Source organism: Neolamprologus multifasciatus, chromosome 8 (assembly GCF_963576455.1).
Source record: "Neolamprologus multifasciatus chromosome 8, fNeoMul1.2, whole genome shotgun sequence".
Lineage (NCBI taxonomy): Eukaryota > Metazoa > Chordata > Actinopteri > Cichliformes > Cichlidae > Neolamprologus > Neolamprologus multifasciatus.
This window is the reverse complement of record NC_140446.1, coordinates 13,538,467-13,558,741: the sequence shown is the minus strand read 5'-3', so window position 1 is coordinate 13,558,741 and position 20,275 is coordinate 13,538,467. Positions and strand designations below refer to the sequence as shown.

The following is a 20,275-nucleotide window of genomic DNA, read 5'->3' as shown; positions in this document are numbered from 1 at the left end:
GCTGGAGGTTGTCCACGTTTACAGCATTCAGACACCGCTGCCCAGCTCCACATCTGCAGCCCGGCCCCTCTGCGCTGTGAAGAGCGCACTCCAACGCAGGGCTTAAACTGATTTATGTTTTGTTTTTAATTTTTATTTTTTGGCGTTTTTATTTGAAATCCTTTTTAAGTTATTCTGCAAACAATGTTTTCCTTTTGCATTGCCTTTTTTCTTCTCATCTCCGGCTCTTTCGTGGAGTGTAACCCCAGTCCTGTGCTTGGAGATGTAGTCGTGGACAGATACTTCATCCCCAAAGACTGCGCCAGAGAAGTGAAAAGCGGAGATTACGTCCGCTATCACTATAACGCAACATTTATCGATGGAAAAACTTTTGATTCGAGGTGAGTCGGTCCACATTACGCTATAATTTACGTTTTTACTTCATTGTCGGCTGCAGAGGCCCTAAAAAATCCCCAAAATGCAAAGGCTGGCTGTAGCAGCAAAATGACATTTAGAAATGTCAAAAATACCGAGATAATGATTTACAAGTTCAAGCAAGTTTGCAGATTCCGTTAATGAGGCTCTACATGCACATTCCGCAGAGGCAGCCCTCTCCGAGTTCTTGACCCACTTGTGACGTTCCTTTGTTTCCTTCACAGCCATCAGAAAGGAGCAGCTAAAGTCGGCCTGATCGGGGAGGGTCGGCTCATTGCGGGGATGGACAAAGGTCTGCAGGGCATGTGTGTGAATGAGCGCAGGAAAATCACCGTCCCGCCACAGCTGGCCTATGGAAACACCGGTGCAGGTGAGTGCAGAGGTCATGTGTCAACATTATTAGGCACTAATTTTCAAAGGACGTTTTTATCAATAGATTACTAATACCCATTGTAGACTTGTACAGCGCAAAAATGCCCCATCTCAACTCAATGCAACCCACAGCAGACAGGGGTAGACACATACAATAATTTGGACTGCAATATGGCTGTGGGATGATTAAAGAGTTTGCAGCTGTGAATCTAGAGAAAACAATGTACTGCATAGATGATAATGATTTGGGCTTGTTTAGTTAATCTTTTTAAAATGTTTTCATAGCACACAAGAGAGTTTCCACTCTAACCAACAGCTCATATCCAGGATTTCAACTTGGCTCCATAGCAGCTACTTTGTGGCTCTTCTGTTTTAGAGTGTGCATAAATACCCTATAGTTTTCCTGGCTACCCTTGGTGGGCTGTTTGCATTTCAGGTGTCATGCGTATGTGATTCCAATCTACAAACAAACTTGTGTAATCACGTTTTTACAAACTGGCAGTTGTCCAGCATAGAAATGCTTTCTGGTTTCTGTAGACAGGTCTGTTGCTTCTTTAGCAGGCTTACTAACTTCCCCCCCTTAAAGACACTATTTGGCAACCCATTGTACCATTATATAGTTTCTGTGTTTATTTGTTTTGTTTTTTAAGGGTGGTTGCATAGGCAGAGACCACTCTCACTAACATTTTGAACTAGGGCCAGGAGAGGGTTATTCCTAGTAGGCTTTCAAGGGGTAAAGAGTTAAGGTGGCTTCACTGTTCTGGAGGTGGATCGGCTGCAGAGGCCCTAAAAAAATAATAAAATAAAATAAAAAATGCAAAGGCATTTTTGTAGCAGCAAAATGACATTTAGAAAAGTCAAAAATAACAGCTTGAGGGTCATACAACACTTGATAATAATACCATCATCAAGTGTTGAAATGCAAACTTAATGGCACTCAAAATGTATCTAAACAAGAGTTATTCTTCTGTATTTGTAGTCGTTAAAGTGCCGGAAACTAAATTACCAACATCCCATTTCAACTGTAATGTATCACTTACGGAAATGCATGTAAAATCAATGCTTGTGTGGATTTTGGAGCACAGTGTGAAAGCCTTAGTGACCATAAGTTATGTTTGTTTTGCTTCCACCCATATCTGTCTGCAGCTTCCACCTAACTGTCATCCAACCTTATTTTCAGGTGACGTTGTTCCTCCAGACGCCACCCTCGTGTTTGACATCCACCTGCTGGATCTGTGGAACACGGCCGACCTGGTTGTAACCACAACCATCACCACTCCGAAAGACTGCAAGCGCTCCGTGATGCGTACTGACTTTGTGCGTTACCATTTCAACGGCACTCTGCTCGACGGCACCGTCTTTGACTCCAGGTAAATTCTGATTTTGGTGACTGTTTTCTGAAGGAGATAAGATGTTTATTGACTCTTTCTTCAATGAATGGGATCAATATTTTTAGGCAATTTTATCCCTAAATCTAAGTCATCAAATCTTTAATCCAAATCACAGCTCTAATTTGTCTGTACTGTGTCATCCAGGTATGTTGTCTGTGTGAAGTTGTGTGTTTGACTTTGCGCTTGTATGAGCCCCACGCAGCTACACCAGGAAACAGACACACAACTCCCTAGTAGGTGAGGGTTGGATGATCAAGGGCATGGATGAGGGCCTGCTGGGCATGTGTGTGGGAGAGATCAGAAAAATCGTCATCCCGCCGTTCAAAGCCTACGGAGAAAAGGGATCGGGTGAGGAACTCCGAATTTTATAAAGAGATTGAAATGTTGATTCAAGAAGGGTCCAATTGTGGCTGATCAATGTATTTGTGAAGGGAAATCATTTTTACAAACAGAATAAGTCAAATAATTGAGACAGTAACATTAAAGCCGAGGTAGGCAACGTGGTTTTGATGCTTAAGGATGCTGCGAAATACTCTGTGAAACCAGAAGTTCAAAGTTTTTTGTGGTGTATCACAAACCTTTTTCTTCTTTCTAGGTGGTTTGCAGTTTTGAATAAATCAAAGATGAATAAAAAGTTTCACCCAAATGAAACTCTTTTCTATATCCAACCACTTGCATGTTGCAGCTAGTAGATGTGACATTCAAAATTCTTCACTTTTCTGTCTGCCAGGTAACGAGATTCCCCCTCAGGCGACTCTGGTGTTCGATGTCCTGCTGGTGGACATCCACAACCCGAAGGATAACATCACTGTTGAGAACCAGGTGGTGCCGGAGTCATGCACTCGCAGGTCCGTGGTCGGAGATTACATTCGGTACCACTATAACGGCACCTTCCTGAATGGAGTCACCTTTGATACCAGGTCAGCTCATGCTCTGCTGATTTGGCTGCAGCTTAATTTTCATTTTATATGTGAAATAATACTGCTGTCGCATCACTGCCAATACAGCTTAAGGTTTAAACATAAACTTGCATTTTTGGCCTTTTTATTGTCCCCAGTTACCAGAGGAACAGCACTTACAACACCTACATTGGGATGGGGTACGTAATAATGGGGATGGATCAGGGCCTGCTGGGACTCTGCATTGGGGAGAAGAGGAAGATCACTATTCCTCCACACCTGGCATATGGAGAGAACGGAGCAGGTGAGTCAGTGTAAAGTTTCCAAGCGTCAGGGAAGTTCTCTCCTCCAGAAAATAAAACCAACTCAAACTGACAGAAATCTTATTATGTCTTAAGGGTGTCAATGCAGTGCATAATAAAAATGTAAAATGGTATTGTTAAGCTACTACATAATACCTAATAAGTCCGATCCTGGCTTATATATAGATTATAGTACGACACAAAAACTAGACAACCATAACAAATCACATCATTGGCTCATGGACGGTTATAGTTGATATGCGTTTTTCATTAAATGAAACTAAATAAATAAATAAAACCTCTCTATGGTCTCACCAGGTGATGTGATCCCTCCTTCTGCTGTGCTCGTCTTTGACATCCACGTCATCGACTTCCACAACCCCAACGACACGGTGGCTGTCCAGGTCATCCACAGACCCGAAGTGTGTAACGAGACCACAGAAGTGAACGACCTCGTCCGCTACCACTACAACTGCTCCCTCATGGACGGCACGCTGCTCTTTTCCTCGTGGGTCGCACAAATACGCACATCCTCATCTCTTTTAACAGCGATTCAAATTTTAGATCAGCATAAGTCATCATCTTTTTGTTTTGTCTCCTAACTGGCCTCGTCCTCAGACACAACTACGGCAGCCTTCAGGACGTCGTCCTGGGCTCAGACAAAGTGATCGACGGGCTGGATCAGGGCCTGCAGGGCATGTGTGTGGGAGAGAGGAGGGTGATAACGGTGCCACCTCACCTTGGCCATGGGGAAAGGGGAGGTGAGATTTCTGCTGTATGACCGATGCTTGTTTATGGCCACAGCACCAGTAAAAGTTGCCATCTTACAGATGTTGACAGTTGTGTTTTTAACTTTCTGCCAGCTGCTGGTGTGCCGAGCAGCGCCGTGTTGGTCTTTGACATAGAGCTGCTGAGCTTTGAGAAGGGCGTGCCGCCTGGTTACCTGTTTGTGTGGCTGGAGGACACTCCTACAGACCTGTTTGAAGCCTTGGATATAAACAAGAATGCAGAGGTGCCACAGGAGGAGGTACGTAGACAACTGTCATTTCACATAGTAGGATTTAAAAAAAGGCAGTGAGGAAAAGCAACATCAGTAGTCCAAGTAACCATTGGATTTTTTAAAATATGTCTACTGACATCATGTCTGTGTTCCTCCTTTATAATCACATTATTATTTAACATTAGTTTAATTTATGCTTGTCAACTCTGTTCTGTTTTTTTTAGTCTGCAGGCTCACTGAACACGATATGATTTATGAAGTATTTACTGAATTTTCTTTACGCAAACTACAGTGTTGTGAAAAAGTATTCGACCCCCTTATTGATTTCTTAGTTTTTTGCATAGTTCTCACACTAACATGTTTGAGATCTATCAAACAAATTTCAGCATTAGACAAAGACGCTGCAAGTAAATAGAAAATGCCGTTTTTAAAAGTTGAACTTATTTATTAAGGGGGAAAATGTCCACATCTACCTGATCCTAGTGAAAAAGCAATTTCCTAAACCTAATAACTGTTTTTGCCGCCCCCGACTGCCTGCATGGACTGGCACACCTCTGTATATGGCAAGATGTAAGCAAGCCAGTTTAGCCTGCACTTACTAGGCTGTATAAGCCTGCATTTGTTTCCCACACTATACAATTAGTTACTGTTAATGTTTTATGTATCAAAATACTGATTCTTGTACTTTGTAAGATAAAAAAAAAATTTCTTGTGAAATTGTGATTTTTCTTAACGATAAGCGACGACACACAAAAATTCAAGAGGAAAAAGTAGCATATCTCACTGAAATGTACCCAACTTACTTTACTGTCACCTGGAGGTGAGACTAAGAACAACACTGATTTTTTTAAAATTGTAATTTTAAATAATTATTATTCATGTTCGATATTGTTTTCACATAGTGAAACAAGGGTTTTTCTTTGGCGTTAGAACAGGCGAGTGAACTGTGACTAATTTGTGACTGATGGTTCTCGATCTCTGTAACTTTAGTTTGCGGAGTTCATCAAGCTGCAGGTGGCAGAGGGCAAAGGTCGCATAAAGCCCGGGCTGACCATGGAGCAGGTGGTCACTGACATGTTCCAAAACCAGGACCGAAATAAAGACGGCGTGATCACAGCCAACGAGCTGAAACTTAAAGTGGATGAGGACAAAGAGCGGGAACAGGCAAGGCACGAGGAGTTGTGATGAGGACAAAAGTGTTTGGTTCTCTCTCAGGGATAAACCTCCAACACAGTACAAAAAAAACGCAACAACCAAGAAACAGGCAACAAGAGACTTTTTTCCCCACACAGAGTCATGGTTTAGTGGTTTCAAGTTTTGAAATGACAAAAAGGAAGTGCAGAAGATCTTTTACGCTATCATTTTATGTGTGTGTTTTACAATTGTCTGTTTGATTGCTGTAAACAAACAAGCACCTTTATTTGTCCCTGAACACCACATTCATTAAAATGTTTGTAGAAAAAACTTTTTTTTTTCTTACAATCTGTTGTTTCTTTCCTCACTGTGATCTCGCATCTCTGCTTTCTGCACCAGATAATAGATGTAACTTTAATGGGAATCTTTAAAACAGACAAGAAAACAGTAAAAACGTTGTTTGAAAAGCACCAGCATACGTGCTAAGACTAAAATGCACCGATTTAGTTTCAATTTCTTGCAAACTATTGTTAACAATTTAAAAATATATATTAATAAAGGAGTTATTAGACACCTCTAATAGAAAGAAATGCTACAGCAGGACTGATTCACAACATAAAACTGCATTTGTTATTATTAGACTTACAGGGTCTTATTATTGCTTTATGATAGTTAATAAGCAAGAAAATCAAGAGAAAATCCTTTTTGTCTTTGGATTTAAGAAAAAAAATATACAGTACATTTAAATATAAACGCTTGCTAGTCCATGTACATCTTCCTATCTTTGAGCACAACAAGCTTACTGCATTTAACATACAGTAACAGCCCATTGTGAAGTGCTACCATAGCATAGCAGGTCCACTGTCACAGATCCAAAACGTTTAAAACACAGAGGTAAAAGGCTGATCGCTGCACTGTCATAGCGGCATGCTATGAAGAAACTCATGCTATGCGCACAGTATGTTTAGACTTGAACTTCAAGTACTCACAGCGTACAAAGGTAACACACAGTACACATAAAACACAGATTCTTCCTAAAACAACAAATAAATCACAGGGTAATTATTAGGATTGAAAAACAGGCCGCCTGGACTTATTTTGTAACTTAAGATGTAAAATTAAAAAAAAAAAAATTCTCATCTTTCAGGAATCATTTGAATTTTCTATATCCAAATTTTCTGTATCCCAACATGACTGAGGAATTACGGTAATGTGAAGTGCTGTCTGTGTTCAGACCAAATATCCCAGTGAAATCTGTCTTCTCGTCTTTCTGGCACAGTCTGAATTTTGTCTCTAGCACAAATGGTTACAAAGTTACAGTCATTTAAAGAACACTTGTAAAATGGGCTGGCAGGCTAATGGTTCAGACTGATTTTTCTTTTTGTTGTCGTTTTTACCCGCAGGGCAGCCTGCAAATAAAAACAGGATGTGCTGATAAAGCGGATCGTTTGGATCCTGTTGGTTATGGAGTTAGCACCTCAGTGGATTGGGATCTTGGGTGTTTGTAGGCTTGGTTCTTGAGTGGAGTGTTTAGTGGAGTGCATAGTCCTGCTCTGAGAATGTAGAGTCCTGTGTTATCAACTTCACCCGTCTGTGGTTTTAATGTTCTGGCAGCTCGGTGAGTTATGCTGAGGTAACACGTGGCCAGTTAGATGCAACACTAGAAAACAGTTTGAATCAGAGCCCAGCTCGTGCCTGTGAAACCAGAACGGTATGTTTTTAAACATCTGCACCGCGTTACATTGAACACAGGTCCAGAGTGTGATTTGATGTTCAAATATTCAGTCATGAGGTCAGTGAGGCTGTGAGATTGTCCAGCATGCGACAGGGTGAATGCAGTAAATGAGGTAATCCGTGCATTTTTGTGACATCAAGTCTGGATCCTTCTGGTGTGTCTTACTTGTCTCTCGACGAGGTAATGTACCTGAGGATGGCGTTTGGAACGTCCATCGTCTCGTCCTTCACCAGGACGATGTCAAAAGAGTTGATGTAAGACTCCTTCCTCTCCTCCACCTGAAACACCAGACAGACAAGTGAGCTTTTAAAACTGATCCGTGTCGAAGTAACAAATCCCAGGACAGCACTACACCGATCTGACCTGGTCGTTGAGGAAGCCAACGGTGAGGACATTCTGGGGCTCAGAGACCCCGTCGGCCATGGTCAGATCTCCCAGTGAGTCTCCTAGCAGCAGCACGTTGGGTCGACCCTGCAGCTCTCTGAGGCCGGCTGCATGTGACAGAGCGCCTTCTCTCTTGTTAAAGGTGTGAATCAGTTGACCTTTAAAGGCTTGCAGCACCCCCTTAATAGCAAGAAATGCTGCATTACAATAAGGTAAGTAAGCTATCACACATCTATTCAAAAGACCAATACAACAAAGATGCATGACAGCTCATGACAACAGTTACAGAGGAAGGCTGGGAAATTAATAACTTGACCAGCCAGATAGACGACCACCTTGCAAGTGTGAATTTGGACTTTTATAAAGGTATGAAATGTGCTAAAAATGCAAAACAAGAGAATTATTGTAAATTATTGTACAACTGTAGTTTGCTTAATTGCACAGCACTAGCTGGATCCAACTTCAGCAAGCATTTAGCAAAAGGCAGAGTGAAACTTGAACATGCTGGACACATACAGATAACCAGTCATATATTCATGCCTCCTCGTATTCAAAACACCCTATGACCTAACATGAAACAACAGCACTCTGACAGAACATGTCAACTATAATAAATCAATACAATAAATAGATTTACTCCCCATTTCTGGACTAAATGTACTGACTACATGTAACAGTTGAGAAATATGACACGTTTTTCAGTAAAAAGTAAGAAACACAGTAGAAAGGATCCTTTCTAAAAAGCTGTAACAGTTTCTTTCTTTGTAAGGAAAATTTGTACCAAAAAACAAAACAAAAACTGACAATTCCTTTCAAAAAACTACGTGGCAGGTGGTTCAACTAACCAGGTGTGTATTGTCACACCTCTCAAATGTATCCAACTGCAAACTTACTTGTCAGTAATTCCTCGTGGGATGCTGGTTAGTCTAAACTGACTGGTTTGGCTAGAAGCTTAAAGCTTTTAAACCTGGCAAAATGTTTATTTTTTTTAAAGCTTGTGATCCAGGCTTTTACATCCATTGTACTGAAGCAGTCAATCAAACTACGTGCAGTTCAGTGCAGTTCAAGGTGTTTCACAGACGACTGACAGACTGATGATGAGACTTTACAAGATGTGACAGAAGTCAGCTAATGTGCAAAAATAAGCAATTATAAGAGCATGGATTTAAGAAAATGTGAATAATAAATCTTATATTTTCTGCATGCCTATTAATGCATGGTTATTAATGTTTATTAGAGAAGTTAAAAGGAAAACAATGTGCGTGAAGCTTTTGTTAAATATAAAGACAAGTTTGTTCTTCTCAGTTAGCCGCGAATCATGTTTTGTGTTAAAAAAAAAACATGGACTTGTGCACTAATATGTATGTAATATATTAGTAATTATATGACGTAAAATTACAAATGTATACAGTCATGTCCATCACATGACACGTGTGTGAGGCTGAGTGTGGTTAAACTCACAGTGTGGTCAAAGTCCATGTAGTTGGAGATGATGTGGACATTTGGATGGAAGACGTGGTTCTGTCGAATCACCTCCTCCAAGACATCACCGACCCCGGCGGAGAGGATCAGCAGAGGGACCTGGTGCTCAGCCAGATGGTCAAAAAATACTTTGTACCCTTCCCTTAAGACAGAAACACACCAAACATGACTAAATTAGACCATGAAACACCACAGAGGTTCAATAGAAAATGTTCATATAATCTTTACAGTGTTAAACATTGCTTTTGAAAGTATCTGAAACCCAAACACAGCTGATGTTACTGATTCCCACCTCATTTTTAATAAGTATTTTCGCCTCTAAATGAATGTTTTCATTGCAGAGCAGCTGTAATGTATTAGCTTTGTTGTGACAGTGTAATAAATTGATTTGTATAGACATCACCTGCCTCGAAGAATATTTTAAATGACAAAAAGCTTCATAACTGTAAACAGAGCTGTAACTGTAAACACATTCTTCTCTGTATAAATCAGCTCTGTGTAATTTGAGCTGTGCGTACCTGAGCATGGCGCTGGATTCCTTCACAGCCCGAGCCAGCGTGTCTTTTCTGATCTTCTGCTGAATCAGCAGCTCGTGGACTTTTGTCCACCTTTAGAGAGCAGAATAAATACAAGATATCAACCATTTAACAACATACATCAGTGAGCATCAGTATGCTCTGAAGAGGCACTGGAATCAAATGAGTTAATATCTGACACATTTATTTCTTACCACTCAACCATGAGAGGAAGTTTCTCCTCAGCACTCCGGCTAGCATCGATCTCTATGGGATAATAAGTGTTTAACAGCTCCCTCATCTACAGCAGAACAACAACAGAACACTCATTAATATTATATCCAATCCACATGGCAATAAACACAGTTAAAGTTAACACATTAACCCATGTGTTTGTAAAGCTCTTACCTTTTTAGTGCAGTCTTCATTAATCAGCAGCCGGTTATCCAAGATGTCTAAAAAGAAGACAAACAAAAACTACACAGGTAAAACTTGCATTATCCATCCAGTAATTTGTATATACATACTGGAATACATCATGGGAACACTTTCAGTGTCTTTGTGCTCACTGTGAGTGGTGGGAACTCTCTTGCTGTTGTGAGCGAATCTGGTCAGTGTCATGTCAAAGTCTGAGATTACCTGTGAAAACAGCAGACACATAAATATACAGTTAGAGTAGCTCCATGTGCTTTTAGGGAATCACTGTAATTCTACCTCTGTACACCATCATACAGGATTTTAAAATCAAACAATTAAGATGTGATTGAAGTGCAGACCTTCAGCTTTTAGGTATTGCATTAAGTGTTTAGGATTTACAGCTTCGACAGAATTCCCCATTTTCAGAGGATCAGTAGTAATTGGACAATTGGCAGGTAAGCAGCTTCATGGCCAGGTGAGACCTGTTCCCTCATTATTAAAGGATCTCGAGTTGATTCCAAGTGTTGAACCAAAATAAACCTATGAGTGGGATCGCAAAAACTATAGAAGTCTACAATCTGGTACCTTCACTTTTTAAGAAAAACTTCATAACATCTCACTAAGTCAAGAACACCTACAGCATAGTGCAAAAGTCTATGATTTTAGCAGTGAAGGCTTTTCGATCCTGTAAGACTCCTGTAGTGAGTTTGCAATCTTCACATAAGAAATCAAAACTCTTCAAATGAGCATTTACAAACGAGTGTTTGTGTGTATAACCTGCACTCAGCGCACTTACCTGCAGGTTTCCTGCACCTGCTCGCTGCATGCAGTGGATCGTTTCCTCTACTCTGCTGCGTTCCCTCATCAGCACCGAGCACTTGGCCAGCTCCGGGATCTGAACAGAAAAGATTCTGGACTTACAATTTACACTCACTATAAATTAAGCTTCTTTTATTTTGCAATGCGGACCCATTTCTACACTGAGGCATTACTCTTTAGTTCAGTGAAAAGCCAACACCCACACACAGGAGGTTATTTATGATTAAAAAAAAAAAAAAAAAAAGAAAACTCTATTTACTTTGCTCCGTATAATTTCAGCCATCACATGGTCATTTTCAGAGGAGCTTCCTCACCTCAGTTTTCGTCAGCTGGTGCCAAATTGCCAGAATGGTCCGCACTGGCGTATAGATCCAGGGAACGTGATATATCTGCAAGCCGAGCCATAAGAGGTTACTTTTACCTAAAACACCTAGTGAGTTACTTTGTTTATGGTTTTGGATAAGATACAGTGTTTAATTTCTGGAGAAGTCAATCAGTTTACGGTGTTCCCAGCGTAGTGGTAAAGACTACACGCCTTTGGAGGGGGAGTTGCAAGTTTGATTCCTGCAGTTTGATTCCTGCCTGGGGATGTCTGCATCCAGTAAGACACCACAGACATGAGTGAAAGAGATAAATATGAAAGATATTGAAGAGGTAAAACACACATGCTATGGCAAGGGGGAGCCAGGATGACAGATATCATCACCCACTGATGAGAGAAAACTACAATTTTCAAAAGGTTTTTTTTAGGCCCAACTTCATAGATAGTATATAAGATACAACAACTTCAAGCCAATAGGATCGCTTCACTCCACCAGGATATACGGAGTGTTGTTTGGAGAAGTGTAGTGGTATGATAACGAAGAGTTACAAGTATCTGGGGATCGCACAGACGAAAGCTGCAACCACTAAGTACCTGCAGAGGGTCATCAGGTATGCTGCTAGGATAATAAGCTGGCCAAAGGAGGAGAGTAGAAGCCAGTGAAATTATGACCCAGAAGGTCCCGACCATCCATGCATGGTATCACCCCAAGTTGAGCACAGTGGACGGTGTATATATCTCAGACAATTAAGAGTAAGAAAACAGGTCATTTGTTCCATAGGAGTAGCCTTGCAAGGTTAAGTTGTTTTGACCACATGGTACCGCTTTCGATATTTTATACTTGACGTGAATTATCAGACACCTTCAGGGCTACAGGGTCCCAGAAACTGAAAAAATGTAGTTACATTTATTTAGCGAAATTGATTTCTGAGTAAAAGTTGAATTTATATAGCATTTTGTTCATTTTTAGGACTAACAATTTCATGCTTTAAATTATTCTGCATGCCTCATTTTGTACTATGGTGAATTGTCACTAGTTATCTTTAGCAATATGAGGATTTTCATTAGTGTGTGTGCTCAAATTGCTTGATTTCTTTTTTCATACTTTAACTAGGCAATACTGAGATTTGTTTTAATTGTATCTGTCCCAAATTACAGATCCTCCTAAATACTGAATGAATCTTTTATCATTAATTGTGAGATTCAAGATTAAGCATGCCCTCAGATTTAAACAAACAAACAAACATGCTGAAAGTCAGTCCAAGGTAAAGAGTTTGATATGTGAAGCGAAAATTTCACAGCAGTTTAACCTTTGGACCATACTACCTTTAGACAAAACCGAGATGATGGAGGAGGAAATGTGAGGTGGAAACTCCTGTTTTCCTTTCAAGCAGCTCATACACCTTATGCGCCTATTTTCTTTCAAAATAAAAGCATAAATTGGGCCTAAATATTGGTTTCCAAACTGCACTTTGTGTCTGTGGTTACAGCTCATAACCAGCCTGCTGACAATGCCGTACAAATATGAGCTGCATCTGAATGAATAGACTTCTTTTATGCTGCCAGCAAAAACATGTTATCATAACACAACCGGTTAAACTTTAACAGCCGATTTAGCGACTACCGACGCGATTACGTAACCGCTGACAGTTACAACTTACCATCTTCTCACGGAGAGCTCAGGCGTCAGCGACGTTTTATCGACTATTCAGAGGGACCGTTAAGAGCACATTGTGTTAAAAACGTCTGAATATCTATGTGAAAATATTTCAAAATCAAACTATATGCAGTTTACACTCCGCTGCTGCTTTCAATTGTTTACATTTCTGCTTGTCACAGACATAGAGCTCCCCCGCGTCTACGCCACACTAACCATGGTTCCGACATGCGTTTGTTCCTACTTAATGGTGAGGATATACTGAGGGAGCTGTCACAGTAGTAAAATTTCACTAGACGAATATCGAGGCCAAGTTATTAATGGTAGAGTTACTGTGAAGATAGAAGAAAAAATCTTTATATTTTGCTAGGAAAATGGGAAAAATATTAGCGGTTTATTTATTGAACCATTTGCTAACACTCATGGAAATACAGTATATAAGGCAAAAAAAGTAAGAAAATAAAATAAATAAAATGGTATGACCACCTTTATTCTTCTACACAGCCTGAACTGTCTTAGTCAAGCTTTTCTGTAATTTCTTTAAGTAGACATCTGTTGTTTGCCAAGTTATCTGCTATGTGCTGACACATCATTGTTTCATCCAGTGACTTAGGAACGTTTTTCATAGATCACAGATTCATGGATCAATACTAAGCAAATAAAGCATTCCTCTGGAAATGGTCAGGTTCGAGAACTGGACGGAAAAAGAGTAAAATAAAAATAAAAATAAAAAATCAGCCAGTGGCCAGAGAAAATTTCTTCTGAAAGACCTGAGAAGCAAAATATAAAGAAATGAAGGGTGCCTCAAGACTTTTGCTTTACATTTTAAAAAGGTGCAAAATTCTACAATCAAAGTACTCACATTTGATCGCAGGGACTGGGTATTAAGAGTTCCTGAAGTGTAAATATAGTTCACTTATAAGAAAAAACGACTTGAAAGTACATGACAAGTATTTGAGCAGTCTTCCATATTTAGAACATTTGGAGATCGTCAGAATAAAAGTGTGCTGTTTTTAGACATTTTACACAAGAGTGCACGACAGCTAAATGTGTCACATGCCACACAGGACGATCATGGCTCAAGAGTTGGCAGTTTGTCTTGTAATTGGAAGGTTGCTGGTTCGAGCCCCAGCTTGGACAGTCTGGGGCCGGTGGTGCGATATGGCAGCCTTGCTTCTATCAGTCTGCCCCAGGGCAGCTGTGGCTACAACTGTAGCTTGCCTCCACCAGTGTGTGAGCGTGAATGAATAATGGAATTGTGCAGTGCTTTGAGGTTCTCGAAAAGCGCTATATAAATGCAATCCATTATTATTACTACATTTGATCTAAAATTGACCAAACTGGTACAAAAATCTGAACACAGCTTCAAAAATACTGAATGAGTTTTTCTTTATTCACTACACCCAGCATGGTATGTTTGAGGGGGTCACTAAACTCAAAGGAACGCTCTTCAGAAGTAAAGCTAACATTCAAGGTCCTTTAATGCAGTAAGAACAATAAATCAATGGTGTCACTAAGGAACAGGTCTTATTTTTATTGGCACAGTGAGAAAATGATAACCATTCACAAAAATAACACATCGTCTTGCTGGTTTAGTGTATTAAGCACATTTAAAAATCTTTCCACAGTGCAATGTTCATATGTGCTTTCATTCACCGAGACAAAAACACTAAACAGATTCTGCCAGAAGCGTAAATGCAGAGCAAACACCAAACAAGTCCATTAAAACCCACAAACCAAACATTTTCACAGAGTTACTGCTGTCAGTGGCTGGATCTGTTAGCGGTTGTCCTTGCGATGTGAAATGGGAAAGCGTCGTATTTAAACACAAAATCAGATACTTGGATTATCATTGTGGTATTTAGTCCATCTTTCCAGAAATCGTATATATGAAATAGAGATTTTTGTTCTTTTGACCAGCTTAAAATAAATCACACACACACACATCCAAAGTCAAACTGTCACACAGCGTGTGCTTTTTGTCAACATTCAGTCCTTGCTACGAAATTGTGATTGTCTGTTTAGGCACAGAGTATACGATCATCACTATTCCAATGCATACTGTGCAAAAAAACCCTCAATGACAACAACGGAAAGGAAAGCAAACAGTTAAAGCAGCTGATACATCTTTTCTAAGTTAGCTATTGAATTAGTTTTTGTAATCCATGATTTCCTTCTAACATACATCACAATAAATAGACATCGTTTACTTTGCCAAGTATGCTTCCTGACACAGTTTTCTCATGACATAGTTTTGTTGTTTTTGTTTTGCACACACAGGAAACATTGACATCCTTTATCTAAGATGCTAACAAAGGCCGCGGTTTAAAAAGCTGAGCTGTGATTTGTTTCGTAAACAAAACCAACAGCAGTCTTATTTGCTGGCACGATAAAAAGTAAGGCATGAGCTAAAAAAATGTAAGGCCAAAAATGATTAGACTCATAGCTTCCTTCACTGCAAACTCACTTCAGGAAAAATGGCGCAAACATTTCACCTCAATTAAGGTAAAAAATAAATAAATAAAAGAACTGAAACAAAGTCTTGAGATAACAGCAAGGCATTTATCAGCAGATGAAGTGCTAATGACTTAAAGCAGAATATCTGATTCTTAACATTCAATCTGAGACTGCATTTGCCTCCGCAGGCTGAGGGTGCGCCGATGGAGCTGCTGCATCTGTTGCATGCGGTCTCGCTGGCGAGCCAGGTTGTGGGGGACGGGGTAACGCTGGGAGCCATAGAGGTACTGGTACGGGATGCGAACGTGGCAGGCCGCCGCACGGCAGCGTGGCTGGGGCAAGGGCGGCAGCAGCATCCAGCGCTTCCTCTTGGCGCAGTAACGGTAGGCCTCCTTGCGGTACTGCTTTTCTACGTGGTTGCTGTTCCTCCACCCGCCGATGATGAAGATGTCTTCACCCAGGTAGCAAATGGCAGCGCCCTCCAGGCTGAGGACCTCTGACGGGAGGCTGTCGAGGATGTCCTCTGAGATGTTTCTGCTTATTTTCTGCTGGGCAGCCTCATGTGTTACCATGTAGTTCTTGGGGCAACAGGAAGCTGTGTGATAGAAGTTGCTGGATGCAACAGCCATTTGAAAACTACAATAGGTATCAATAAGCGGTAACGAGTCCACTTCCTGCCACTTGCGGCTTTCTGTATCATAGCAGGTGCTCACTGTGCTCAGCCCATCATCGCTGTCTATATCTACGGGGGTCCTGGCCATTATGTACACATAGCGATCCTCCACGCTCACTGTTTTTACATCTCGCAGGATCTTTGGCGCTGGCTCCAGATTGAGCCACATGTCCTGCTCAGGTTCATAAATGGAGACATCCTTGAAACCTGGACTGAAGTTGCCATGGCCGCCGATGATGTAGAGTGTGTCTTTGATGCACGTGAGGCCAAACGAGTGCTTGCGTGTGGTCAGGCTGCTGACTGACTCCCAGCAGTTAAGGTTGGGATTGTAGCGCTCCACCATCTTGGCAAAGCTGGGCTCCATTGAGCCCGCCACATAAAGGTGATTCTCGGTGACAGCAATAGCATGTCCATCGAGGTGGTTGTGGATGTGTGGCAAACTGACCCAGCGATCCTCAGCAACAAAGTAGCCCACACATTCGCTCAAATAATCTCCTCCTTCCGAAACACCACCCACTACCATGATCACATCCATGTTCTGACCATATCGAGGCTGGATCGTCACCTCGTAGGAGTCACCGAGATCTGAATCGGCCTTCTTGGGGCTCTCATAACGAACAGCGTGGACCTCGAGCGCACTGGACACCAGCTCCAGACAAGCCGCACTGTTTGCCACTAAGGGCTCCTTCCTCACGACACGCGTGAGGTAAGTAGGAGCGATCTGTGGCAGCCTTAAAAGTTTGAACAGGTCCTCAAAATGCTTCTCTCGCTCCTCTGGGTTGTGGTGGATCCATTTCACGATTGCCTCAAACAACTCCTGCTCAGACTCCACTGTGATTTCTGCATCACACAGCCAGTCTCGCACCAAGTGAAAGGGCAGTGTGAAGAATTCCTCGTTGTGAATGACTTTGTGAAAGTTTCTCCTGATCGTCTCGGCGGCTCTCTGAGCGAGCTGGTTCAGCGTGTACATGTGTGCAAGGCTGTGCACGGCTACGCAGTTGGACATGCTCAACTTCCTCATCAGGAACTCTCCGCAGAAGGTCTTCAGCTGCCCCAGCAGAAACCTGACAGAGTGAGATATCAAAGTTACAGCATACGAAAAATGTTATATTTCCTTGCCACTTTAACTTATTATTAATCTCTGTCTCTCTTCCACAATGTGTCTTTTATCCCTTCTTCCTCCCACCAACCCCCAACCGGTCGTGGCAGATAGCTGCCCATTCCTGTTCTTCCTGCTATAAAAGGGAATTTTTCCTTCCCACTGTCACCAAGTGCTTACTTAAAGAGGATCCTTTGATTGTTGTGGTTTTCTCTGTATTATTTTAGGCTCTTTACTTTGCAATACAAAGCGCCTCGAGGCAATTGTTGTTATGATTTGGTATATAAATAAAAGTGAATTAAATTTCATTGAATTAATTAAAAAATACTGACTCTCTATGTAAAGTATTTTATGACGGTATAAAAATTTGCACGGGCAATAAAATCTGCGGGTAAAAGCATTCACTCAAGATGGTGCGTTCAGATCGCAGTCTCCTCTGGAGGCATGAGTTCAAATCCCACTCCTAACAAGCAAGTGTAACAATCAAAGATAATAGTTTAAGTCCTGACTTGTGATGGAAGCACTTTGAGTAGAAAGGTGTAGTCTAATTACTCAGCACTATTGGATCAAACCACACCTGCAACTTTAAACTCAAGCTTCATGCCTGTGCAGTTCTGTGAATGTATCTTCAATTATATTTTGTTAGACAGCAAAATGACAACCTGCTCAAACAGCCTCGCTGAGACAGACTCCCAGGAAAAAATCAATACCACGATACACTGTTCTATTCAGCTGTCCAGTAAGCTATAACACAGTGCCAAGAAGCCACCATAAACCACATCAGGACCTTGAAACTGAAGCAGATAACAAAATTAAGCCAATAGTTCTTTTACAGTGATGATTTTTGTAATCTGAAGGTTAAAAATTTTTTATTTTATTTTTTTTTACATTTTTTCTTGGATATAATAGCTCTAATGAAGAGTAAATAATAATAGCAAAGATGGAACCACGCAAGCTGCCACACCCTTACAGGTCCATCGACATAGGAGTTGTCAACCATGCAACTTCTAAACACTTAACCCTGATAATAACAGTAATAATATGTCCACACCCGAAGGCCAAAAAACAGTGCAAGAGATTCTTGTGTGGACCACATCTACTATAAAGAGATAAGCTGGTTTCTTGCTTTTCCTCTTAATGAAACAGAATTTAATTTGGCATATATTACTGAGCAAAATGCCCAAACACACATCCAGCTTCACGAGAAGTATTGTTACTAATTTGCTTGACCCTCTATTATAACAAACTGCTGTATATACCCGCTTATTGGTTGTACAAAACAAATTTAAATATATCAGTTTGATCCTTGTTTTGTTTTTTTGTTTTATTTTTTAGGGAAATTTTCAAATCAATCCATCCATCCATTAATCTATTTTCTTCCGCTTTTCTAATTCAGGGTCGCAGTTTGTGGAGCCTATTAAAAGGCAAATAATCCTCAGATACTCCTCTGTTGATGAGAACTGGGTCGTTGTTTGCCCCCTCACTGGACGTCAGTTTTTAATATGACCCTGCTAACTAATTCTTGTAATGACAGCATACAAAGTCACGCCACCTGGTGTGACTTACATACTTCCGCATATAAGCAAAGTGAAATCCACAATCTGATTCACCTGCGGAATAATTTAAAAATAAATGAATAAATCACCTGTCTGCAAGTTCCAACACTTCATGCACATTGGCAGTGGTCACCCTGACTTCTCCCGTGTACATGAACTGTACGACACTTTCCACAGTGTCTGTGTCGGGTCTCGTGCCCGAGCTCCACTCCTTTAGCTCCACTCGCCCGGATCGGGACTCTGAAAACTGTCCCGACAGCAGCAGCATGAAGTACTGCGACGCCGCGGATAAAACCGAGCGGTGCGCGGATACTGTCTGGACCCCGGGCACGGCTCCCGAGCTGAACACCAGAGTCACGTCGCAGAACAGCCCGGCTTTCCTCTGCTCGTTCTGCCGCCGGGAGAGCTCCGAGCAGTAGGCCGAACAGGTGAACTCCTCGGCCTCCTCAGGTTCGCCGTCACCTGTTAGCGCTCCCTGCACCGCCCCGCCGCTGGTGCTGTTGCTGCGGCCACGCTCCTCCGTATCTTCCGCTGCTGCTGCCATACCGCACGGGGTGATACTCAGAGGCAAATGACAGCTCCGAACTATCTTCGGGAATAACTCACAGGTGTACCCAACACATGTAAACAAGCATTCGGAGACTGACATGCATGCGAGGCGTTCAGAGGCTTGGTGAGAAAACAGGAGCGCTCACTTCCGTCTTCAGGAATATTCCAAAGGTGCGGTGATTTTTAGCTGGCTGTCAGGGAGAGGTCCTCAGATTCAAGCTAACACATCCACATCGCTGACGCAAACAGTGCAATATGTGACGTATTTAATTGATGTGGCGTTATAACGTATTGAAGGGTCTTTATTTATTTTTATTTTTTCAAGAGAAGTTTACCTTTGTTTAAGGCTGTTGCGCGCATGCGTGTTGCCGGTTATCCGTCTGCCGGTGATGTGCACTTTGGCATCTTGTGATGAGGTAACATCAGGTTCATAACTGTATAACGCTTTAAACTGGTAATAAGAATTCATGCCTGAGTTAGGCTATACATGGATGATAAAATAATAAAACTGAGTGTTTCAGCTTGAGTAACAACAAAACCAGATTTTTATAGTTAACGAGATGGTGGAAAAAACATTTTGGTTAACTAAAACTAGTCTTTGGGGTTGGGGATAACTGAATCGTTTCAGCGAACCTGGAAGAAATAAAGTCAAATAAAAATACAGAGGAAATTTCCTCAGTTTAAGTATCTGTTTCTAAATTGTAGCACAACCTGCCTGATGGAAGTGTTTGAGATTTTGCAAAATCTTGCCTCTGACATATGCTCTCCATATACTAATAATTAAAAGGTCTAAAACTAACACTGAAACAAATAAAAACTAAACATTTTCAAACAACGAAAACTAATCTAAAATATGAAAATACAATCTGGAAACTAACTGACACTAAACTGAAATTAAATCTAAAAAGTCCAAATGAAAAAAAAACAAAACAAACAAACCTACAGTCACTGCAGAAAAAACAAGTGTCTGTGCACACAAAAGTAAAATTGTGTCTTTTTTTCATTTAGTTGACCCAAGTCAGACAAACATATCTAATTAAACTAATAGAGTGAATTCTGTATGTGCCCATCCCTTAAAAATAAAACCCCACAGTCTGC

At 41.1% G+C, this 20,275-nt stretch overlaps 3 protein-coding genes across 3 annotated transcripts; 1 reads left to right on the top strand and 2 right to left on the bottom strand.

Annotated features, from left to right (window-relative positions):
- The first annotated feature begins 38 nt into the window (after nucleotides 1-38).
- On the top strand, nucleotides 39-6,555 carry fkbp10b (FKBP prolyl isomerase 10b). Its single transcript, XM_085170890.1, has 10 exons — nucleotides 39-380; nucleotides 639-784; nucleotides 1,967-2,156; nucleotides 2,380-2,525; nucleotides 2,908-3,097; nucleotides 3,235-3,380; nucleotides 3,697-3,886; nucleotides 3,997-4,139; nucleotides 4,242-4,405; nucleotides 5,369-6,555. Exons 1-10 carry the CDS (start codon nucleotides 184-186, stop codon nucleotides 5,561-5,563), a joined length of 1,707 nt encoding a protein of 568 aa, XP_085027016.1. The 5' UTR covers nucleotides 39-183; the 3' UTR covers nucleotides 5,564-6,555.
- Nucleotides 5,084-13,030, bottom strand: LOC146512665 (7-methylguanosine phosphate-specific 5'-nucleotidase-like). Its single transcript, XM_085170900.1, has 11 exons — nucleotides 12,848-13,030; nucleotides 11,179-11,253; nucleotides 10,842-10,940; nucleotides 10,198-10,267; nucleotides 10,037-10,083; nucleotides 9,844-9,929; nucleotides 9,632-9,721; nucleotides 9,093-9,255; nucleotides 7,611-7,811; nucleotides 7,437-7,525; nucleotides 5,084-5,937 (listed from the first exon to the last, which is right to left on the bottom strand). The coding sequence occupies exons 1-11, from the start codon at nucleotides 12,848-12,850 to the stop codon at nucleotides 5,877-5,879; spliced, it is 984 nt and encodes a 327-aa protein (XP_085027026.1). The 5' UTR covers nucleotides 12,851-13,030; the 3' UTR covers nucleotides 5,084-5,876.
- Nucleotides 13,031-14,153: 1,123 nt separating this feature from the next.
- Nucleotides 14,154-19,563, bottom strand: klhl11 (kelch-like family member 11). Its single transcript, XM_085170888.1, has 2 exons — nucleotides 18,718-19,563; nucleotides 14,154-17,037 (listed from the first exon to the last, which is right to left on the bottom strand). The coding sequence occupies exons 1-2, from the start codon at nucleotides 19,275-19,277 to the stop codon at nucleotides 15,453-15,455; spliced, it is 2,145 nt and encodes a 714-aa protein (XP_085027014.1). The 5' UTR covers nucleotides 19,278-19,563; the 3' UTR covers nucleotides 14,154-15,452.
- Nucleotides 19,564-20,275: the final 712 nt, after the last annotated feature.

Bases quoted from the DNA above. Each gene is read 5' to 3' on its own strand.
- fkbp10b (XM_085170890.1), top strand. From the start codon at position 184: ATGTTTTCCTTTTGCATTGCCTTTTTTCTTCTCATCTCCGGCTCTTTC. The intron at 785-1,966 runs GTGAGTGCAGAG...CCTTATTTTCAG, and splicing joins CTATGGAAACACCGGTGCAG to GTGACGTTGTTCCTCCAGAC. The intron at 2,157-2,379 runs GTAAATTCTGAT...AGCCCCACGCAG, and splicing joins GGCACCGTCTTTGACTCCAG to CTACACCAGGAAACAGACAC.
- LOC146512665 (XM_085170900.1), bottom strand. The intron at 9,930-10,036 runs GTAAGAGCTTTA...GTTCTGCTGTAG, and splicing joins ATGAAGACTGCACTAAAAAG to ATGAGGGAGCTGTTAAACAC. The intron at 7,812-9,092 runs GTGAGTTTAACC...CTTGCTATTAAG, and splicing joins ACATGGACTTTGACCACACT to GGGGTGCTGCAAGCCTTTAA.
- klhl11 (XM_085170888.1), bottom strand. From the start codon at position 19,277: ATGTCAGTCTCCGAATGCTTGTTTACATGTGTTGGGTACACCTGTGAG. The intron at 17,038-18,717 runs GTGATTTATTCA...TCACTCTGTCAG, and splicing joins GTGTTGGAACTTGCAGACAG to GTTTCTGCTGGGGCAGCTGA.